The sequence below is a fragment of the Sorex fumeus genome, unplaced genomic scaffold (assembly GCF_029834395.1).
Source record: "Sorex fumeus unplaced genomic scaffold, SorFum_2.1 ptg000191l, whole genome shotgun sequence".
Classification (NCBI taxonomy): Eukaryota; Metazoa; Chordata; class Mammalia; order Eulipotyphla; family Soricidae; genus Sorex; species Sorex fumeus.
The window spans coordinates 4,160,197-4,175,906 of NW_026606248.1; the positions used below are offsets into that span (position 1 = coordinate 4,160,197).

The 15,710-nt window shown below is 40.4% G+C and overlaps 1 protein-coding gene across 1 annotated transcript in view; it reads left to right on the plus strand.

Annotated features, from left to right (window-relative positions):
* Window positions 1–15,710, plus strand: part of TAFA4 (TAFA chemokine like family member 4) — a 269,005-nt gene that overhangs the window by 208,854 nt on the left and 44,441 nt on the right. The window contains exon 4 of the mRNA XM_056108019.1: window positions 12,386–12,541. Coding sequence (XP_055963994.1) covers window positions 12,386–12,541 — 156 coding nt within the window. The remainder of the gene's footprint in view (window positions 1–12,385; window positions 12,542–15,710) is intronic.

Sequence of the window (15,710 nt, forward strand, 5' to 3'; positions counted from 1 at the left end):
TTTTTATGCACACAATCGGGGCGGGGGGCAGAGAGGGGAATTCCACACATATATCACGTTTATCTCGTCAAGCTCAGTACAGATGCTAGTTAATGATTTATATTCCCTAATCTCAGGGTCGGGTTAATCAGCTCAGGCAGATGTTAACTGTCACGCCCCTCATCCCATTGTCTCCTCACTCAGAGTGCCTACATGTATGGAATGCTGGGGCAAGTCCCTGGGCCCCTGTAAACAGGGCGGGCTCTTGCTTTCAGGGCCAGGTCTCTGGCTGGCTGCCGAGACCCCGACATTTCTGCCATATCTTCTCCTAATTTTCCCTTATCTCACAAAGCTCTGGTTTTAAGAACTCCATTCCTTCCATATCTGCAATGAGAGCATTTTTTTTTGGCAATTGTATCTCCATACATTTAAGCACTCAGAATAAACACTCAACAAATACTTATTGGATAAATTTGTGAAAACAAAAGGAATTCATACAGTATCTTTGGTGTTATATAAGCAGCTCACTGTGTTTGTCACTGTCACTGTCTTCCCGTTGTTCATCGATTTGCACTGTGTTTGTAAAGCACTATAATTTAGGTTCTATAACCATCTATCACAGTCTATCACGGTCCTCCTGTTGTTCATCGATTTGCTCGAGGGGGCCCAGTAACGTCTCCATCATGAGACTTGTTACTGTGTTTGGCATATCGAATACATCATGGGTAGCTTGCCAGGCTCTGCTGTTCGGGCGAGATACTCTCGGTAGCTTGCCGGGCTCTCCGAGAGGGGCGGAGGAATCGAACTTGGGTCTGCCATGTAGGCCGCTTGTAAGGCAAACGCCTTACCACTGTGCTATCGCTATAACCATCATGGGAGATAAATAAAATGTTATGTATGAATGAGAAAATTGAGACTGAGGCACTCAATGGAATTAAGTCTTGAAGTTGGTGGTCTAGTCTAGCAACTTGGAGCCCAGTGCTCTCACTCCTTTGTTGCTATCTGGTGAATAGGAGCATTGTTTGGTATCCTACTTGTGAATAGAAAGAGTTGTTTCTCCTCGGCTGCTCTAACATCAGCCCCAGCAGAGGGCCTGGTATATGGTAGGGGTACAGTAGATGTTTGTCTCTGCAACCAAGTTCCTAAGATGACTCAATGGCTGCTGGAGTCTTGATTGCTATACTCTGATATCTTCCCTTTGACGTGAGGCCAAGTTGGGAAAGAAATAGGCATAAAAGTTGAGAATTATTAGGTAAGCACAACTAGAAAAAACTGGGTGTGTTTGCTCAAGCTAGTGACTGCCATGGATAGTCTCAGCTCTCATGTTGTAGAAACTTTTTTTCAGCCTTCCTGTGGCTCTATTCTATTACATGGTGAGAACAACTGGAAATGTCATGGATAAAACCATACTTGAATAAAATGCCTTCTAAAAAGACTGCTGGATTACAAGACTTCCTTTTGAGGGTGGTTTTCTAATATTTTAAGCAAGAGGAAGAAGATGGGAAAAGATTGAGCCAAAGTAAAAGGATCAAATGAAATAACAGCATGAAGAAAGTCACTCTAATTTGATGCCCTTTTGCTTCTCTGTCATCTTTCAAATAAGTTTCAGTTAAAGGACGTGTATTGAAATGTGGTTCTTTATTTTTAATCTTTTTCTTTTTTTTTTGAGGTAGACCCTGACTGTACTGGGATAAATGAATATTTCCCCCTGTTGTTTGCGATTTTTCTTAAAAGCATAGCTAATAAGAAAAAAAGTAGCATTTAAGAAATTTACTTTCCAGGTAAAAATAGTCCGTCCTCTATAGTAATCCCAAAGCAATAACATTTTGTTGTAAGCACTATTATATAATACTTTTAATGGCATCCTTACCATTTAGGTAAGAAACCAGGCATCTTACATTTTACAGTTTTGACAAAATTTTAAATCCTAATTTTTCAAAAGAAAATAAACTTACTGCAAAAGATGAAGAATGAAAAAAGTAAAAAAATTCAAATTTCAGCAGAATCTCCTGACCCTGCACCAGGCTGTCTTCACCAGGGCACCTCGGAGGTGAGCGGGTTGAGTCTCCCTCTCCACCCCAAGCAGAACCCCTGCTGATGAAAACCTTCGGAGTCCAGCTGCAGCCATGCTCAAGGCCACTCTCCACATGCTCGGACGAGCCTCACCCATGAGGAGTCAATAGAGGAACCCAGGTTGCGAGACCCGTGGCTGAGATCTCCAAGCCTGCTCGGATCGGGACTGGGCCTCCTCCATCCAGATCCCCAGTTTTCCAGTAGCTTGGCAGTCACACCCACAAACTGCCCCCCCCCCACCCCCCCGCCATGTAATCTCATCAGTGGCCAAGATCCAGAGACTATAAAATAAATAAAACTCCCAGAAAAAAAGCAATGCAGTATTTCCTGGAGCAATCTCATACTCTAGCCCAAAGTAGCACACATTTGTTTGGTTTTAACAGACTTGCTTGTATTCTCTTATATATGGGCTTAAATGGCCCCAAAACGAAATCAACAACCTTCACATAGTTCTCTTTTCTCATGGTGGTAAGATGCTTGCTGGTGGGCTGGGTGTTTGAGTATTATCTGTAATGAACTGTTGTGAACTACTTTGTGAAAATAAAATGTATAAAAATCCCCCCAAAAAAGAAAAAAACCAAATTTCTTCACTTATAAAGTGTTTCCAAGAGTATTTACAACAGTTCAGGGCTTAGTATACGACATCTGTGTACTTTTAGAGGCAGTCATACAGCTATACTAAATACTATTAAATGCTATTTTTTTAATCCAGAAAAATCTGGAAGTGGTGGTTTAGTAGTTTACAAGGATTAACAAACCTCACAGAGAACATCAGAGAACACAGTGTGTTCTTTTCTCTTTGACTGCTCTGCTTCCAGAAGGCGCCCATACTGCTGGGGAGCTCAGTTTGATCTCCAGCTTATATCTTGAAACTTTAATCCTTCCCCAAAAGGTCCCCTTTCTGTTTCAAAAGGAAAATTATCCCTTGTTTAAGTAAATTTGGTTTAAATGACTGGTCTTTGCAATTGAATAGGGCACCTTCCTATGTCCTTTTAAAGAACTAAATTTACCAGAGAAGCACATTTCATGTTTGGCTTTTTTTTTTTTTACCACCTTTGCCTCCCCTTCAGCATCACTGTACTCCAAGTTGTGTGATCTGAGATGACTCGTTTTATGTGGCAACTGGGTTTGGCCATAGAATGCTTAGATAGTTGGCCATTTTTCCAGGTATTTTGTGGGCAGGATTGATATTTGAATTAACAACCAGCATAAAATATATTGATCTTCCTAATGGTTCTGGGCCTCATAGAACATTAGTTTTTCCTACCTTTGGACTCAAATGATCTCTTCTAATTTGGGTTCTGCAACAGTGGTGGTTGGGTTCTACTCCTGGTACTGTGCTCTGGGATCATTCCTGCCTGGGCTTATATGGGGTTCTGGGGGGTCAAACCTGAGTTGGTCGCTGCAAGGAAAGCACCCTGTACTATCTCTATGGCCCTTTTCAAAATTTCATTTTGTATAGCTAGTCTTTAGCACACACAATCAAATGTTAACACTTGCTGGGTCTTTAAGCCTAAATGACTTTATTTTAGGGCAGTACCAATGTCCTGAGTCTCAGTTTTTCAGCCTGGTGATACTGGATCTAAGCAACCTCCACAATCTTATGAATTTATAATAAATTACTTTGTGGAAATATATGCCATATAGTTGGTTCTGTTTCCATGGAGAGCCCTGATGCAATGACTGTTACATTAAGAACTGTCTAAACTAGCAAAGCAAGTGATTTATGTGCACATCCTATATTGGATCCCTATCTTCTGCCATCATGCTTTTGATAATATGAAGCATCTGATTTTGAGTACCTAGATCCTTGTACAAGATTACGTAGCAATGAGGCACAACCTTAGTCAAAGATTACAGTCCAGTATCATCAGCACACACATTTCTAGAAAGACTTTATGGAGCTCCAGAAACACTGTCATCAAGTAGCAATTACATTTGCATTGGGAAATTGAGTCACAGTGTGTGACTTGCTGAACTGCAGATGTGGCTTTGACTCTACCAGGTGAAATGTAAATTGCTGCAACTATTCTTTTTCCTTCTGCTGGGACATTGGAGATATTTCTGGGCTCAAATATCACTTCTTAATTTTCAGTTTTGTCACCTTGGGCAAATTAATTTTTGTACATTTTTTAAAAATGGAAAATGGGTTTGAAAATAGTATTCACATCATAGCACTTTTGCAAGATGACAAAGGATAATATTTGCTAGGTATTTAGAATAGTGTCTTCAATCTTCTATATTTTATCGATCTAAGATGACATCAATTATGAGATACACTGCTATTTTGTATATTTCTAAGAAAGAAAGTAGTAATGACAACTATAATGGCAATCTTCTCTCAGTTGTGACACCTCCTGACATATTAAAAATTGAAAAATATGTATCTTAAAATCAGTGATGTAGAATAGTTGGTACTGCATAAGTGAATGAATCTTAAATTGAAAAAGCTGATTATTCAGAGATAAGTTTGAATAGGAAAGAAATATCCATTTGTATTTATAGATAGTTATCTAAATAGCACCAGAATTCTAAGCAAACTATATTATTAATAAATCTTCAAATAATTTCTTAGACTCCTGAGAAATTACTAAAGCGTATTTCTTTTACTTTCTTAGTTTGAGACCTGCCTCATTATAAATTGTATATGGTAATTTAAAATCTAATGAAGATGTATGGCTGTTAAAGACTCAACATGTGTGTGTTTTTTTTTTGGTTTGTTTGTTTGTTTTATATGTTGAAGTTCTAATCCCAATGTGATTGTATTTAGAGAAATGATAAAGGTTAAATGAAGTCTGATGGGTGGGACCCTAATATAAGAGGGTTGAAGAAAAAGATTGGGGAAGAAAAAGAAAGAAAATTTTTCTCTACCATGTGTGACCTCAGTGAGAAAATTGAGAAAACAGCCATGAAGAAAACTCTTTATCAGTGGGCTAGAACAATAGTACATTGGGTAGGGTACTTGCTTTGCAAGTGGCTGACTATTCTCCTCAATGCCGTACGTGCCATACATGCCCCCAAGACTGCCAGGATTGATCATTGAGTACACAGCCAGAAGTAAGCCCTGAGCACCAACAGGTGTGGCCCAGACTCCAGCATGCAGTCTTGGATGTCTTGCAATCTTGCAGTCTTGCAGTCTCTGGAACTGTGAGAAATAAATTTAAACGTTTAAACAACATCCTTAAGGTAGCTTGAGCAAAAAAAGATGACGGCCAAAGGGGTAAATTGCTACTAAGAAGCATTTACCTTGCATCTTTTCCCGTCTTTTTATTAGTAGCTAAAAATGTTTGACCTGAAGCCGCTTCTCTGTATTTGAAAAACCATGACTCTCCCCACCAACTCCCTCTCTGTCTTTACTTTTCTTCTTACTCAGCATTACAATTTCATACTAGCTTTCCAACATTGTAAGTAGTGGTTATTTTGATTTTTTTCGCAGCCTGTGTATAAATTAATATTCTTTTGTGAGCATTTAATTTGGTTAATAGTTTCAATCACTTCTTTAATATTTATGCTTTCTTATATGGTAGATCAAGAATTTTCACATTGTAACTTTGATGGTCTGGATATTGGTTCTGCATTTATCTTTTAAAAATGAAAATATACCTTAGGATTTGTTCTTATTAGTATTTGATTTTTGGGCTGGGGTGATAGCACAGTGGGTAGGGCATTTGCCTTGCACACGGCCTACCTGGGTTCGATTCCTTCGCCCCTCTTGGAGAGCTCGGCAAGCTACTGAGAGTATCTCGCCTGCACGGCAAAACCTCGCAAGCTACCCATGATGTATTCGATATGCCAAAAACAGTAACAAGTGACACACTTTGTTGTGAGACATTACTGGGGCCCGCTCAAGCAAATCGATGAACAGCGGGAGGACAGTACTACAGTGCTACAATATTTGAGTTTTACTTCCACCATCACTTCACATACCATATTTCTCTGTGTAGCAGTTTTTAAACAAATTATTAAAATATAATGTTATAAGTAGTTGAGTTTTAAACATGTGATGTTATAGTACCAGTGCCATCACCAATGTCCTCTTTTCTTCACCAGTGTTCTCAGATTCCCTTCCACCCCACCAGCCTGCCACCATGGCCAGTCATTTTTAAGTTTGGTTGGTGTACTATGGATCTCATTTTGATCCATAGTAGACTAGAGTTTGGTTTTATCACTATACCACTCCTCTATGTCACTGAGGTACCTGGGACCCTTGGATTCTGCCCCTTCACTGCTTCATGTTTTCCTCTTCTTAATTCACCCCTTGACGTCTTTTCTTCTCTGCCCATTCTCCTCCCTGTACCCTAAGGTCAAGGGTGATCTAGGCATTTCCTCTTTAATACATTGCTTTCCTTCATCTATTTATTCTATATACCACAGATATGTAAGTTCATCCTGTATTTGTCCTTCTTCTTCTAACTTACTTCATTCAAAACAGTTTCCTCTCATTCCATCCAAGTTGCAAGTGAATTGCATTATTTCATCATTCCTTGCAGCTGCATAATTTTCCAATGTGTACCTATACCACATCTTCATAATCCATTTACCTCTTGTAAGGCATCATAGTTTATTCCATACCTTAGCTATTGTATTAGGTATTGCACTGCATAATTATGTGTCACACCATGTTTGCTAAGCCCAAAAACTTAGTTCTATTGCACAATCAGTGCATTGTGTAATTCTGTGTGTCATGCTGCTTAAAAGATAAACTGAGCAGCAATGTATCCACTAGAGGTGTACAGTTGTGCATTTGTCTTGCACACTGCGAAAACACAAACCTAGCCTTCTCAGCTATACATGCATGCATTATCACATATTTTGAAAAGCTGACCTGCATGTTGATTTTGAATGCTGCAGTAGTTAGAATTTAGGACCACTTACTATGTGAAACAGTTGTCAGTAGCTTCAAAAGGATTGGAATTTTGAATGGATTAATCTGAAGATCATGCACTGTGGCAAAGTCACGAAGTATACATATCCTGTGTGAGCAATGCCAAGGATGGGGTGTCAGATAATGAAACCAATGAGAATGATGTAGCTCTTCAGAGACATTAAATTTTGTAAGTTAGTATTTTACAACTCTATAGTAAATTTCCTAAGTGTAATATTTTGACAACAATGCACAAAGCAGTAACTAATGTATTAACTATTATTTTTTTCAGACTGGAAAAATGTTCACTAAACTATCAAGAAGAAATGATGAGCATTGACTTGGACTATTCATTTTAACATATGTTCATGACTGTGCCATACAGCCTAATCTTGTACTAAAGACAGTTTAGCAATTACTTTTAAGTGATACTGGCATGATAAAAATATTTTATATGATGTTTACATCCGACTTTTTAAAATTTGGCATAAAATTTGTCTTGGCTCTGCAGTGAAATACAGTAATAATATGACGGGAAACAGGAAAAAATTTGAGAATCATAAAGAGATTATTTTGTGAAAGGCTTGTTGTTATGTATAGAAATTCTTAGTTATAGAGTGCTTTTAAACTATTTTTCTTGTTTTGAAGCATACACATCATATCAAACAGAAACCAAGTAAAAATTCACCATGTGAATTCTTAGGAAAACCTTTTTAATAAGTAGGAGAGATTGCTAATAATTTACAGAACAATTTATATGTAAATACAGTAGTTGAATATTATCAGGGTGCTCAGGAGTACTTCAAAAGAGGTTTAAATAAGATTTCAAGGCAAATTTTAGACATTAACAATTTCTAAAATTTGCCTTGCAATCTTGTTCTGACATAATTTCTATAAGAGGGAAGGTAAGTAGCTCCAGTGCAGTATAACTAGGGTTGGTATATTAGTTATTTATTGCTGTGTAACAAATAATACAAAATCTTAGAAATAGAAAATAATCAACATATATTACTTCACACTAACTCTAAACATCAGAAATCCCAACATGCACAGCTGATCGTCTGACCCACTGTCTCTCATATGATTGTGGCTAAGCTATTTACTGGGGTTATAATAGCTGAATAAGTGACTGACACTCTATGCTTGACTTCCAAACTAACTCATGTGACCAATGGTAGTGGACTTTGGTTACCAGTCACAAGGGCCTCTCCACAGAGCTACCCAGAGCATGGGTTTCTTGAATGAGAAACCAAGTTGTGTACCACTGTCTTTTATAACTATCTGTGGAAGTTACCCCTGGCGCCGTGTAATCCCATCAGCGGCCAAGACTCAGAGACTATAAAAACCAGTTCCCGGAAGAAAAGAGTGCAGTCTCCTGCCCCCGCGCCTGACTGTCCTTGCCGCCGGGGCCCCTTAGAGGGGAGCAGGTTGAGCTTTCCTCCCCGCCCTGACCAGGGCTCCGGCAGCCAAAGACCTCCAGGACCAGCCACCACCATGCTGAGACCACTCTCCGCACACATGAAGGTACTGGCAGAGGGACAAAGTCACGTGGGTTCCGGGGCCGAGATCTCCAAGCCTACTCGGATTTGGGCCGAACATCCTCCACCCAGATCCTCCAAATTCCAGTAGGCGGGGGGTCACACCCACCAACTGGCCCCCTGGCGCCATGTAATCCCATCAGCGGCCAAGACTCGGAGACTATAAAACCAGTTCCTGGAACTGCGCGGCTGCATTTGCGGCCGTGCAACATCTTATTATGACACCTTATTATCTCATTCTTACTTTGGACAAATTGGCAGGCTACCAAATGTAGCCTGCCCACACGGCAGAGTCTGGCAAACTCCCCGTGGCGTAGCCAATATGCCAAATACCAGTAACAATGATGGGTCTCATTCTCCTAAAGAGCCTTGAATATAATCTCAGGGCTAGGATGAAGGAGACGTTACTGGGGCCTGTTCGAGGCAATCGACGAATAACAGGATAATTTGTGTGATTTGTGATCTGTGGAAGTGATAAACCATCACTTCTATTGATGTATGTCATCAACACATAGACCAATGCTGACTCAGTGTGTGAGGGAACCTGCTTACACTCACTTAAGGAGCCCAAAGAATTTAGTTCACACAGCATTTAGTTCCTTGTCAGATATGAACAGGGGAGGAAAGATCTTTTTTTTTGCAAGAGATCTCTAAAATGCTGACCCAGAAAAGATTGACATTAGAGATCTCTAGAATTCTAACCCAGTTAGTGAAAATGCACAGAACCAAAGCACCCTGGAGTAGCAAAGGCCCCTGCCCCAGGAAAAAATAACCCAACTCCCCACAGAGAATTCTTTACACATAAAGCATTGTGAGAGTCAGATGGTGCTACTTTCCAGTGAATCTTTTTTATTTTTATTTTTGACTTCTTGCATCACAGCTGGTGATACTCTTGGGTTACTCCTGGCTCTGCACTCAGAAATTACTCCTGGTGGTGCTGGGGGATCCTATAGGATGCCGAGGATCTAACCAAGGTTGGCCCTCTGCAAGGCAAAATACCATACCCACTATCCTATCACTCGGGCCCCTCCAGTGGGTCTCTCATCCTGAGAGATATGACTACCTGATACGAAGATTTTGCTTCTATTAAGCTTTACGTCAGAGAGAAAATGATGAGGCTGCTTCAAATTAAAAACAAACATGGTTGATTAAAAACTCACACATGTTTGGTGGGGCTATTCACTTCTCAGGCTAGACTCCTCTGAACATCTCTCAGAATATCTTTTTCTTTCTTTTTTTGGGGGGGGTCATACCTGGCGATGCACAGGGGTTACTTCTGGCTCTGCACTCAGGAATTATCCCTGGAAGTGCTCAGGGGACCATATGAGATGCTGGGAATCGAACCCGGGTCAGCCGCTTGCAAGGCAAATGCCCTACCCGCTGTGCTATTGCTCCAACCCCAGAATCTTTTTCTTAATAAATATTGTTAATGTTCTTTTGGGTCTCCTAAATGAAGTGTCTCTGGGGCAGACAAGTGTTGAAACAATGCAACACAATCATCTTTCCTGGGCAGGTAACAAAGGGAAACACAGAGTGGCCACTGAATCTTGAAACTGACATGCCAACACCTCTGCTATATGCGATTGGTCATAAAGACTAACTCCAGTGCAGTGTAGGAAAGGGCTGCTCAGAGATAAGGGCAACTAGAAGGCAGGTATGATGAGAGTCCCTTTTGGAAATCGACTAGTACAGCTAATATGCCCTTGAGCCAAATGACAACTCAATAAGTAGATTTATTCACTCAGGGCAACTCATGAGAATGACTCTACTCAAAATGTGGCAATTAAAGCTTCTTAATACTAAATTCTCTCCCTTTGTCTGCAATATACTAATGATCTTCCAATAAATTTTCTTTGAGTTAAGCTAACTCTGATCAGTTTTTGTTACTGAAAGACACTTTTCCAAAATGAAACTTCTTTTAGCACTGTGGATGCCAGGTTTCTCATTTTTTGTTGATGGAAGATACCCATATAGAATTGTGTATTTAATATATTTAATAGAGTTGGGGATATCAGTGTGAAGTCAGGTTGTACATCTATGCTTTCTAGATATACTGGTTAAAATGGCAACAAATCATTTTCTAGTAACAATGAATAAACATATCTGCTGGGAACTTGGTTTCTAAATCCGATGCCCCACTAAAAATAATCAGAACTCACTAGAGAAAAACGATAAAAGATTAAATTTCAAGGTATGTCTAGGACATATTTTGAATCAGACTTTTAGTAAGATCTGAGATTATGGTATTATCTCAAAATGACTCTGCTATTAGTTTGGGACATCTCTTCCTGCCCAAATATGTGATAATTTGAACACAGAATCAGTTTTGTATCATACGATAATTTATCTACATGGAATCATCAATGGGTGTCAGTAAAAGCTTGAAGAATGGGGTGTGCACACTCTCAATCCATATCCCTTTATTCGTCACAAATGGGAAAATTACGCCATTACAAGTGAAGAAACCTGACAGAGACCACCATGACCATGTTTTTTTAATTCTTAATTTTTATTAGTGAAACACCATGCGGTACAGTTGTAGACTTACAAATTTTTGTGCTTGGGTTTCAATTATACAATGATCAAATACCCACCCCTCCACCTGTGCCCATTTTCCACCACCGTGGATCCCAGTATCCCTCCCACCCCCATCCCCACCATCCCACCCTGACTCTGTGGCAGGGCATTCCCTTTTGTTCTCTCTCTCCTTTTGGTTGTTATGGTCTGCAAAAGAGGCATTGAGTGGCAATCATGTTCGGTCCACAGTCTACTTTCAACATGCATCTCCCATCCTGGGAGGATCCTTCAAACACCCTTTATTTGGTGCTCCCTTCTCTATCTGAGTTACCCTTTCCCCTAGAATGCCCAGCTGGCCTCTAAGCCATGGAGTAATCCTCCTGGTGACCATGTTTTTGAAGGCAAAAGTTATGACAAAATGGGCACCAGGTGCCTCCTGATAATGATGCATAGACATCAGTGTGACTTCTGGAACATTCTGCCAAAAGTCTGTTACCTAAATATAATTAAGATAAAACATCAGATAACAGGAGCTATATTCTACAAAACAACTCTAAAGATGTCAAGGTCAAGAAATGTAATAATCAAGGAATGTTTCTGACAAACAAAGTGTATAGAATCATGACACCTGATCATAATGTAGATTCCTAGGTTGGATCCTGAGCAGGAGTAAATTGTCTCAATATAAGGAACATAATTGAAATCACTGATGAAATTTATATATAGATTATGTAATAGCTTTGCAGCAATGGCAATTTTTTAATTTTGTTAATTATGTAAGATATTATCTTTGTTTTTGGAAAAAAGTGAAGAATTCAGAGGCATAACTTGTCTGGAGATTTTGCACAAATGACTCAAAAAAGTATGTGAAAGTGAGTGAATGATAACTTTAAACGGAGTCACATTAGGAATCTGAGTAAAAGGTCTTGAATTAGTTTGCTGTTGCTTTTTGTGGAAAATTATCACTAATTTAGTGACTTAGCTCTGTATAATTGAAGTCTGGGCTAGTCTGATTTAATTCTCCTGTGAGTCTCACCACTGAGTTAAAACCAAGATGTAGGAAGTTTCTGGATGAAGAATGTGTTCTCAAGTACCGTCTGGTTGTTGGCAGAATTTAGTTCCTCATGGTTGTAGAACTGGGACTTCCACTTCACTTAAGATATTGTCAAATTCTCATTTCTGAGGCATGGGCTAAAAACCTTGGGATCCAATTTCTGTCTACCCCATATTCAGAAGAATTTTTTTTCGCACATTTCTTGCCAGATATAAGTACATTTGAAGTTACATAAAAAAGAAAAGTTATAAAGATTCTTCCTATGGAATGTTGGGTAACAGTTAACATTTTTCAAGTTTTTGATGTTTTCATTTTCTCCTAACAGTCTTGGGTCTATTTTCTTCTCCTGTTATCTTCCAGGTCAACACCAAGTCAAACAAGGGACCTGTGAGGTGGTTGCTGTGCACAGATGCTGTAACAAGAACCGCATAGAAGAGCGATCACAAACCGTTAAATGTTCTTGTTTCCCAGGACAGGTTGCTGGCACCACTCGGGCTCAGCCTTCTTGTGTTGAAGGTAAGCCCTTCCTGCTCACTTTCTCCAGTACTGCAAAAGGACCTAAGCTACCTAGAATCTCCCTGCTTTACTGTAACTCAAAGAAAACTAGTCTATCTTGAGATCAGTGGGTTTTTTTTTAAAGTAAAACAGATTTTATTTGGAGGTTTTTGAAGGGAAAGAGAAAGAGAAAGTGGGAGAGTGGGAGTAGCATGCTCAAGAGAGAACCTGGGCTTCTCCAAGGGTAGGAGAAGCATCCCAGCATAAGACATGAGAGCATGGAAGTACACATCTCAACAGGGGAGATGTAGGCACACATGGGCTCAGGCAGCATATGTGCCTTGAACTCAGTCTTTCAAAAAAATAAAATGAGCGCATAAATCAAGCAATTCCTTGATAATATAGTAAGGCAAGTTTTTTGGTATGGCCTTTTAAGAGACATATGTGGGCATTTCATTACAAGAAGATGTGTTTTATTGTTTTATAGTTGTGCTTTTTTTTTTTGGAGGGAGCACACTGAGGAGTGCTCAGGGTTTACTCCTGACTCTGCATTCAGGAAGCACTCCTGGTGAGATTGGGAGAACCATATGGGATGGATGCTGGGGATTGAAATCAGGTCCACTGTGTGCAAGGCAAGCACACTACAGCTCTACCAACTCTCCAGTCCCAGGAAAATGTGCTTTGATTCTTTTTTGCCAAACTCTCCAAATTTCACCTATAAAATCAGTTTCCCCTAGGCATGATTTTCTCTCTCTTTTCCATATGTTAAAAACAAACCTTGCACTCAAAATATGCCCGCTTTTCTTCTCTTTTTAATGCTACAAATCGATATTCTCTTTACTCCCATCTTCCTTAAAAATAGTTTGGGATTATGCATCATTTATTTGTTGTGTCCACATCTACTGTGGAAGCAGTTAAAATTAAAAAGGGAAAAAAAGATTGAATATTGATAGCTGTGCATGGAGGTCTGGGATTCCTTTGATGCTCTTGGCTCATTCTGGCAGACAAGTTGTTAGAAACAAGTATCAGTCCCCAGGGGGACAGGTACATGAGTTTAAGTCTTGCAGCAGTCTGTCTACAGTGGTGCAAAAGCTCCTTGAAAATGAACATTTCTATCTTCTCTGATGCATGTCGAGAGGTCAGCAGTTAAAACACACATACACACATACCCATTCAGGCACACACATTTGTAACTGCAAGACCTTTTATTCACAATCAAAAATATCCAATTTATCCACTTTCTGTCTTCCATATAGAAACACAAATTTATACAATCTAACAGAGCTTTTTATCAGCATGATCTCAACTATTCTTTTCTGGGGGTGTGTGATGGCACACTTTCAGCTATGCGCAGGCAAGGAGTGACCTTGCTGTATACTCAGTAATCACTTTTCACAGTGCTCAGGGAACCCTGTGTGTTGTTATGGATCAAGTGTGGGTTGGTCACACAATTCAAGTACTTTACCTGCTATATTCTTTCCAGCCTGATCACAACCAATTTTTAAGTTGAAAATTAAAGTGGGAAATTTCCCACTTGGATTTCCTTATTAGAATCTGAGGGGGCAAATGAAGATTTTTATAAAGGTGAAGTAAGCACTGTAGCACTATCCTCCCATTGTTCATCTATTTGCTCAAGAAGGCAACATCTCTGTTGTGAGACTTGTTGTTACTGGTTTTGGCATATGGAATACATCATGGGGAGCTTGCCAGGCTTTGCCATGCATGCGAGATACTATCGGTAGCTTGCCTATCTCTCTGAGAGGGGCGGAAGAATCGACCCCGGCTCAGCCACATATAAGGCAAACACCCTACTCAGTGTGCTGTCGCTCCAGCCCAAAGGTAAAGTAAGTTATACCAATAATTACCAATAAATAAAGAAGACCACGCCTTCTACAGATCATTGTGGGTAATTTTAATGCCAAGAAAGAACCGAGAAGATCAGCTGAAGAACTTCACATCGGGACCCATGGCCTAGAATGGAACGAACAGGGTGAGAGACTGTCTGAGTTCATCGTGTCGACCAAGACCAAGACCATCCATGGTAACTCACAGTTCCAGAAGGCCGAATCTAAATGTTGGACATGGGAGTCTCCCGGTGGACGATTCCACAACAAAATAGACCACATCATATTCAACCGACGGTTTTGTCTGACCAATGTCGCTGTTGTCCCAAAATTCTGAATGGGATCGGACCACCGTATCCTTCGTGCAAAATTCTACTTCACAGAGCGGGGAGAAAGGGCTGCAAAGTTTAAAAAGAGAACTCCCAGAATGACCACCAACTGGGAGCTCTTTGGCACTATTGTGGCAACATGGCAAGATGCCATTGTTGACAACTTTGACGAGGAATACGATCGACTGGGTCAGCACCTCCATGATTGTGCGAGGAATGCCAAGAGAGAGATAGCCACAAAAAACTGCCTGTCTTTGAAAACTCTTGAGCTTATTTGCCCATGTGGCTTGGCACAAGCCTCAGGCAACTGCAAGTGAACATCCAAGCTCGCAAAGCAGTGCAGAGATGCGATCAAGGAAGACCTCAAAGAGAGAAGAGCAGAACTGCTGGTAGATGTGGCAGAAGCCGGGAAAAGTATTCGTAATGCCCGCCTGTCCTTCGCCAACTACAGGACCAAGATGACTGCCCTCCAACGTCCTGATGGATCTATCACATCCTCCAGAACAGCAATGGAGAAGATTATCCATGACTTCTACTCAAATCTCTTCAATAGCCATGTCCACTTGCCGACATACCAAATTCCACAGGATGGATATGTTGTTCCCAATGTTCTCCCTTCCGAAATCCGACACGCCATTTTGTCAGTAAAGAAACAAACAGCACCCAGCCCAGACAAGGTCAGACCTGAACACCTGAAGAACCCGCTCATCAGTATTCATCAATACACTGGCTTGGCTCTTCACACGCTACCTCTCTAAATGCAAGGTTCCATCCCAATGGAAAACCAGCAGGACTGTACTACTCTTCAAGAAGGGAGACATCCATGACATTGGCAACTATCGCCCGATCTGCCTATTGTCTGTCATCTACAAGTTGTTCACTCGAGTCATCCTAAATAGGATTGGCAGAACACTAGATGAAGGACAACCATGCGAGCAAGCTGGGTTCTGAAAAGGATTCAGCACCATCTACCATATCCACATGATAACCAAGCTCATTGAGGTTTCTCGGGAGTTC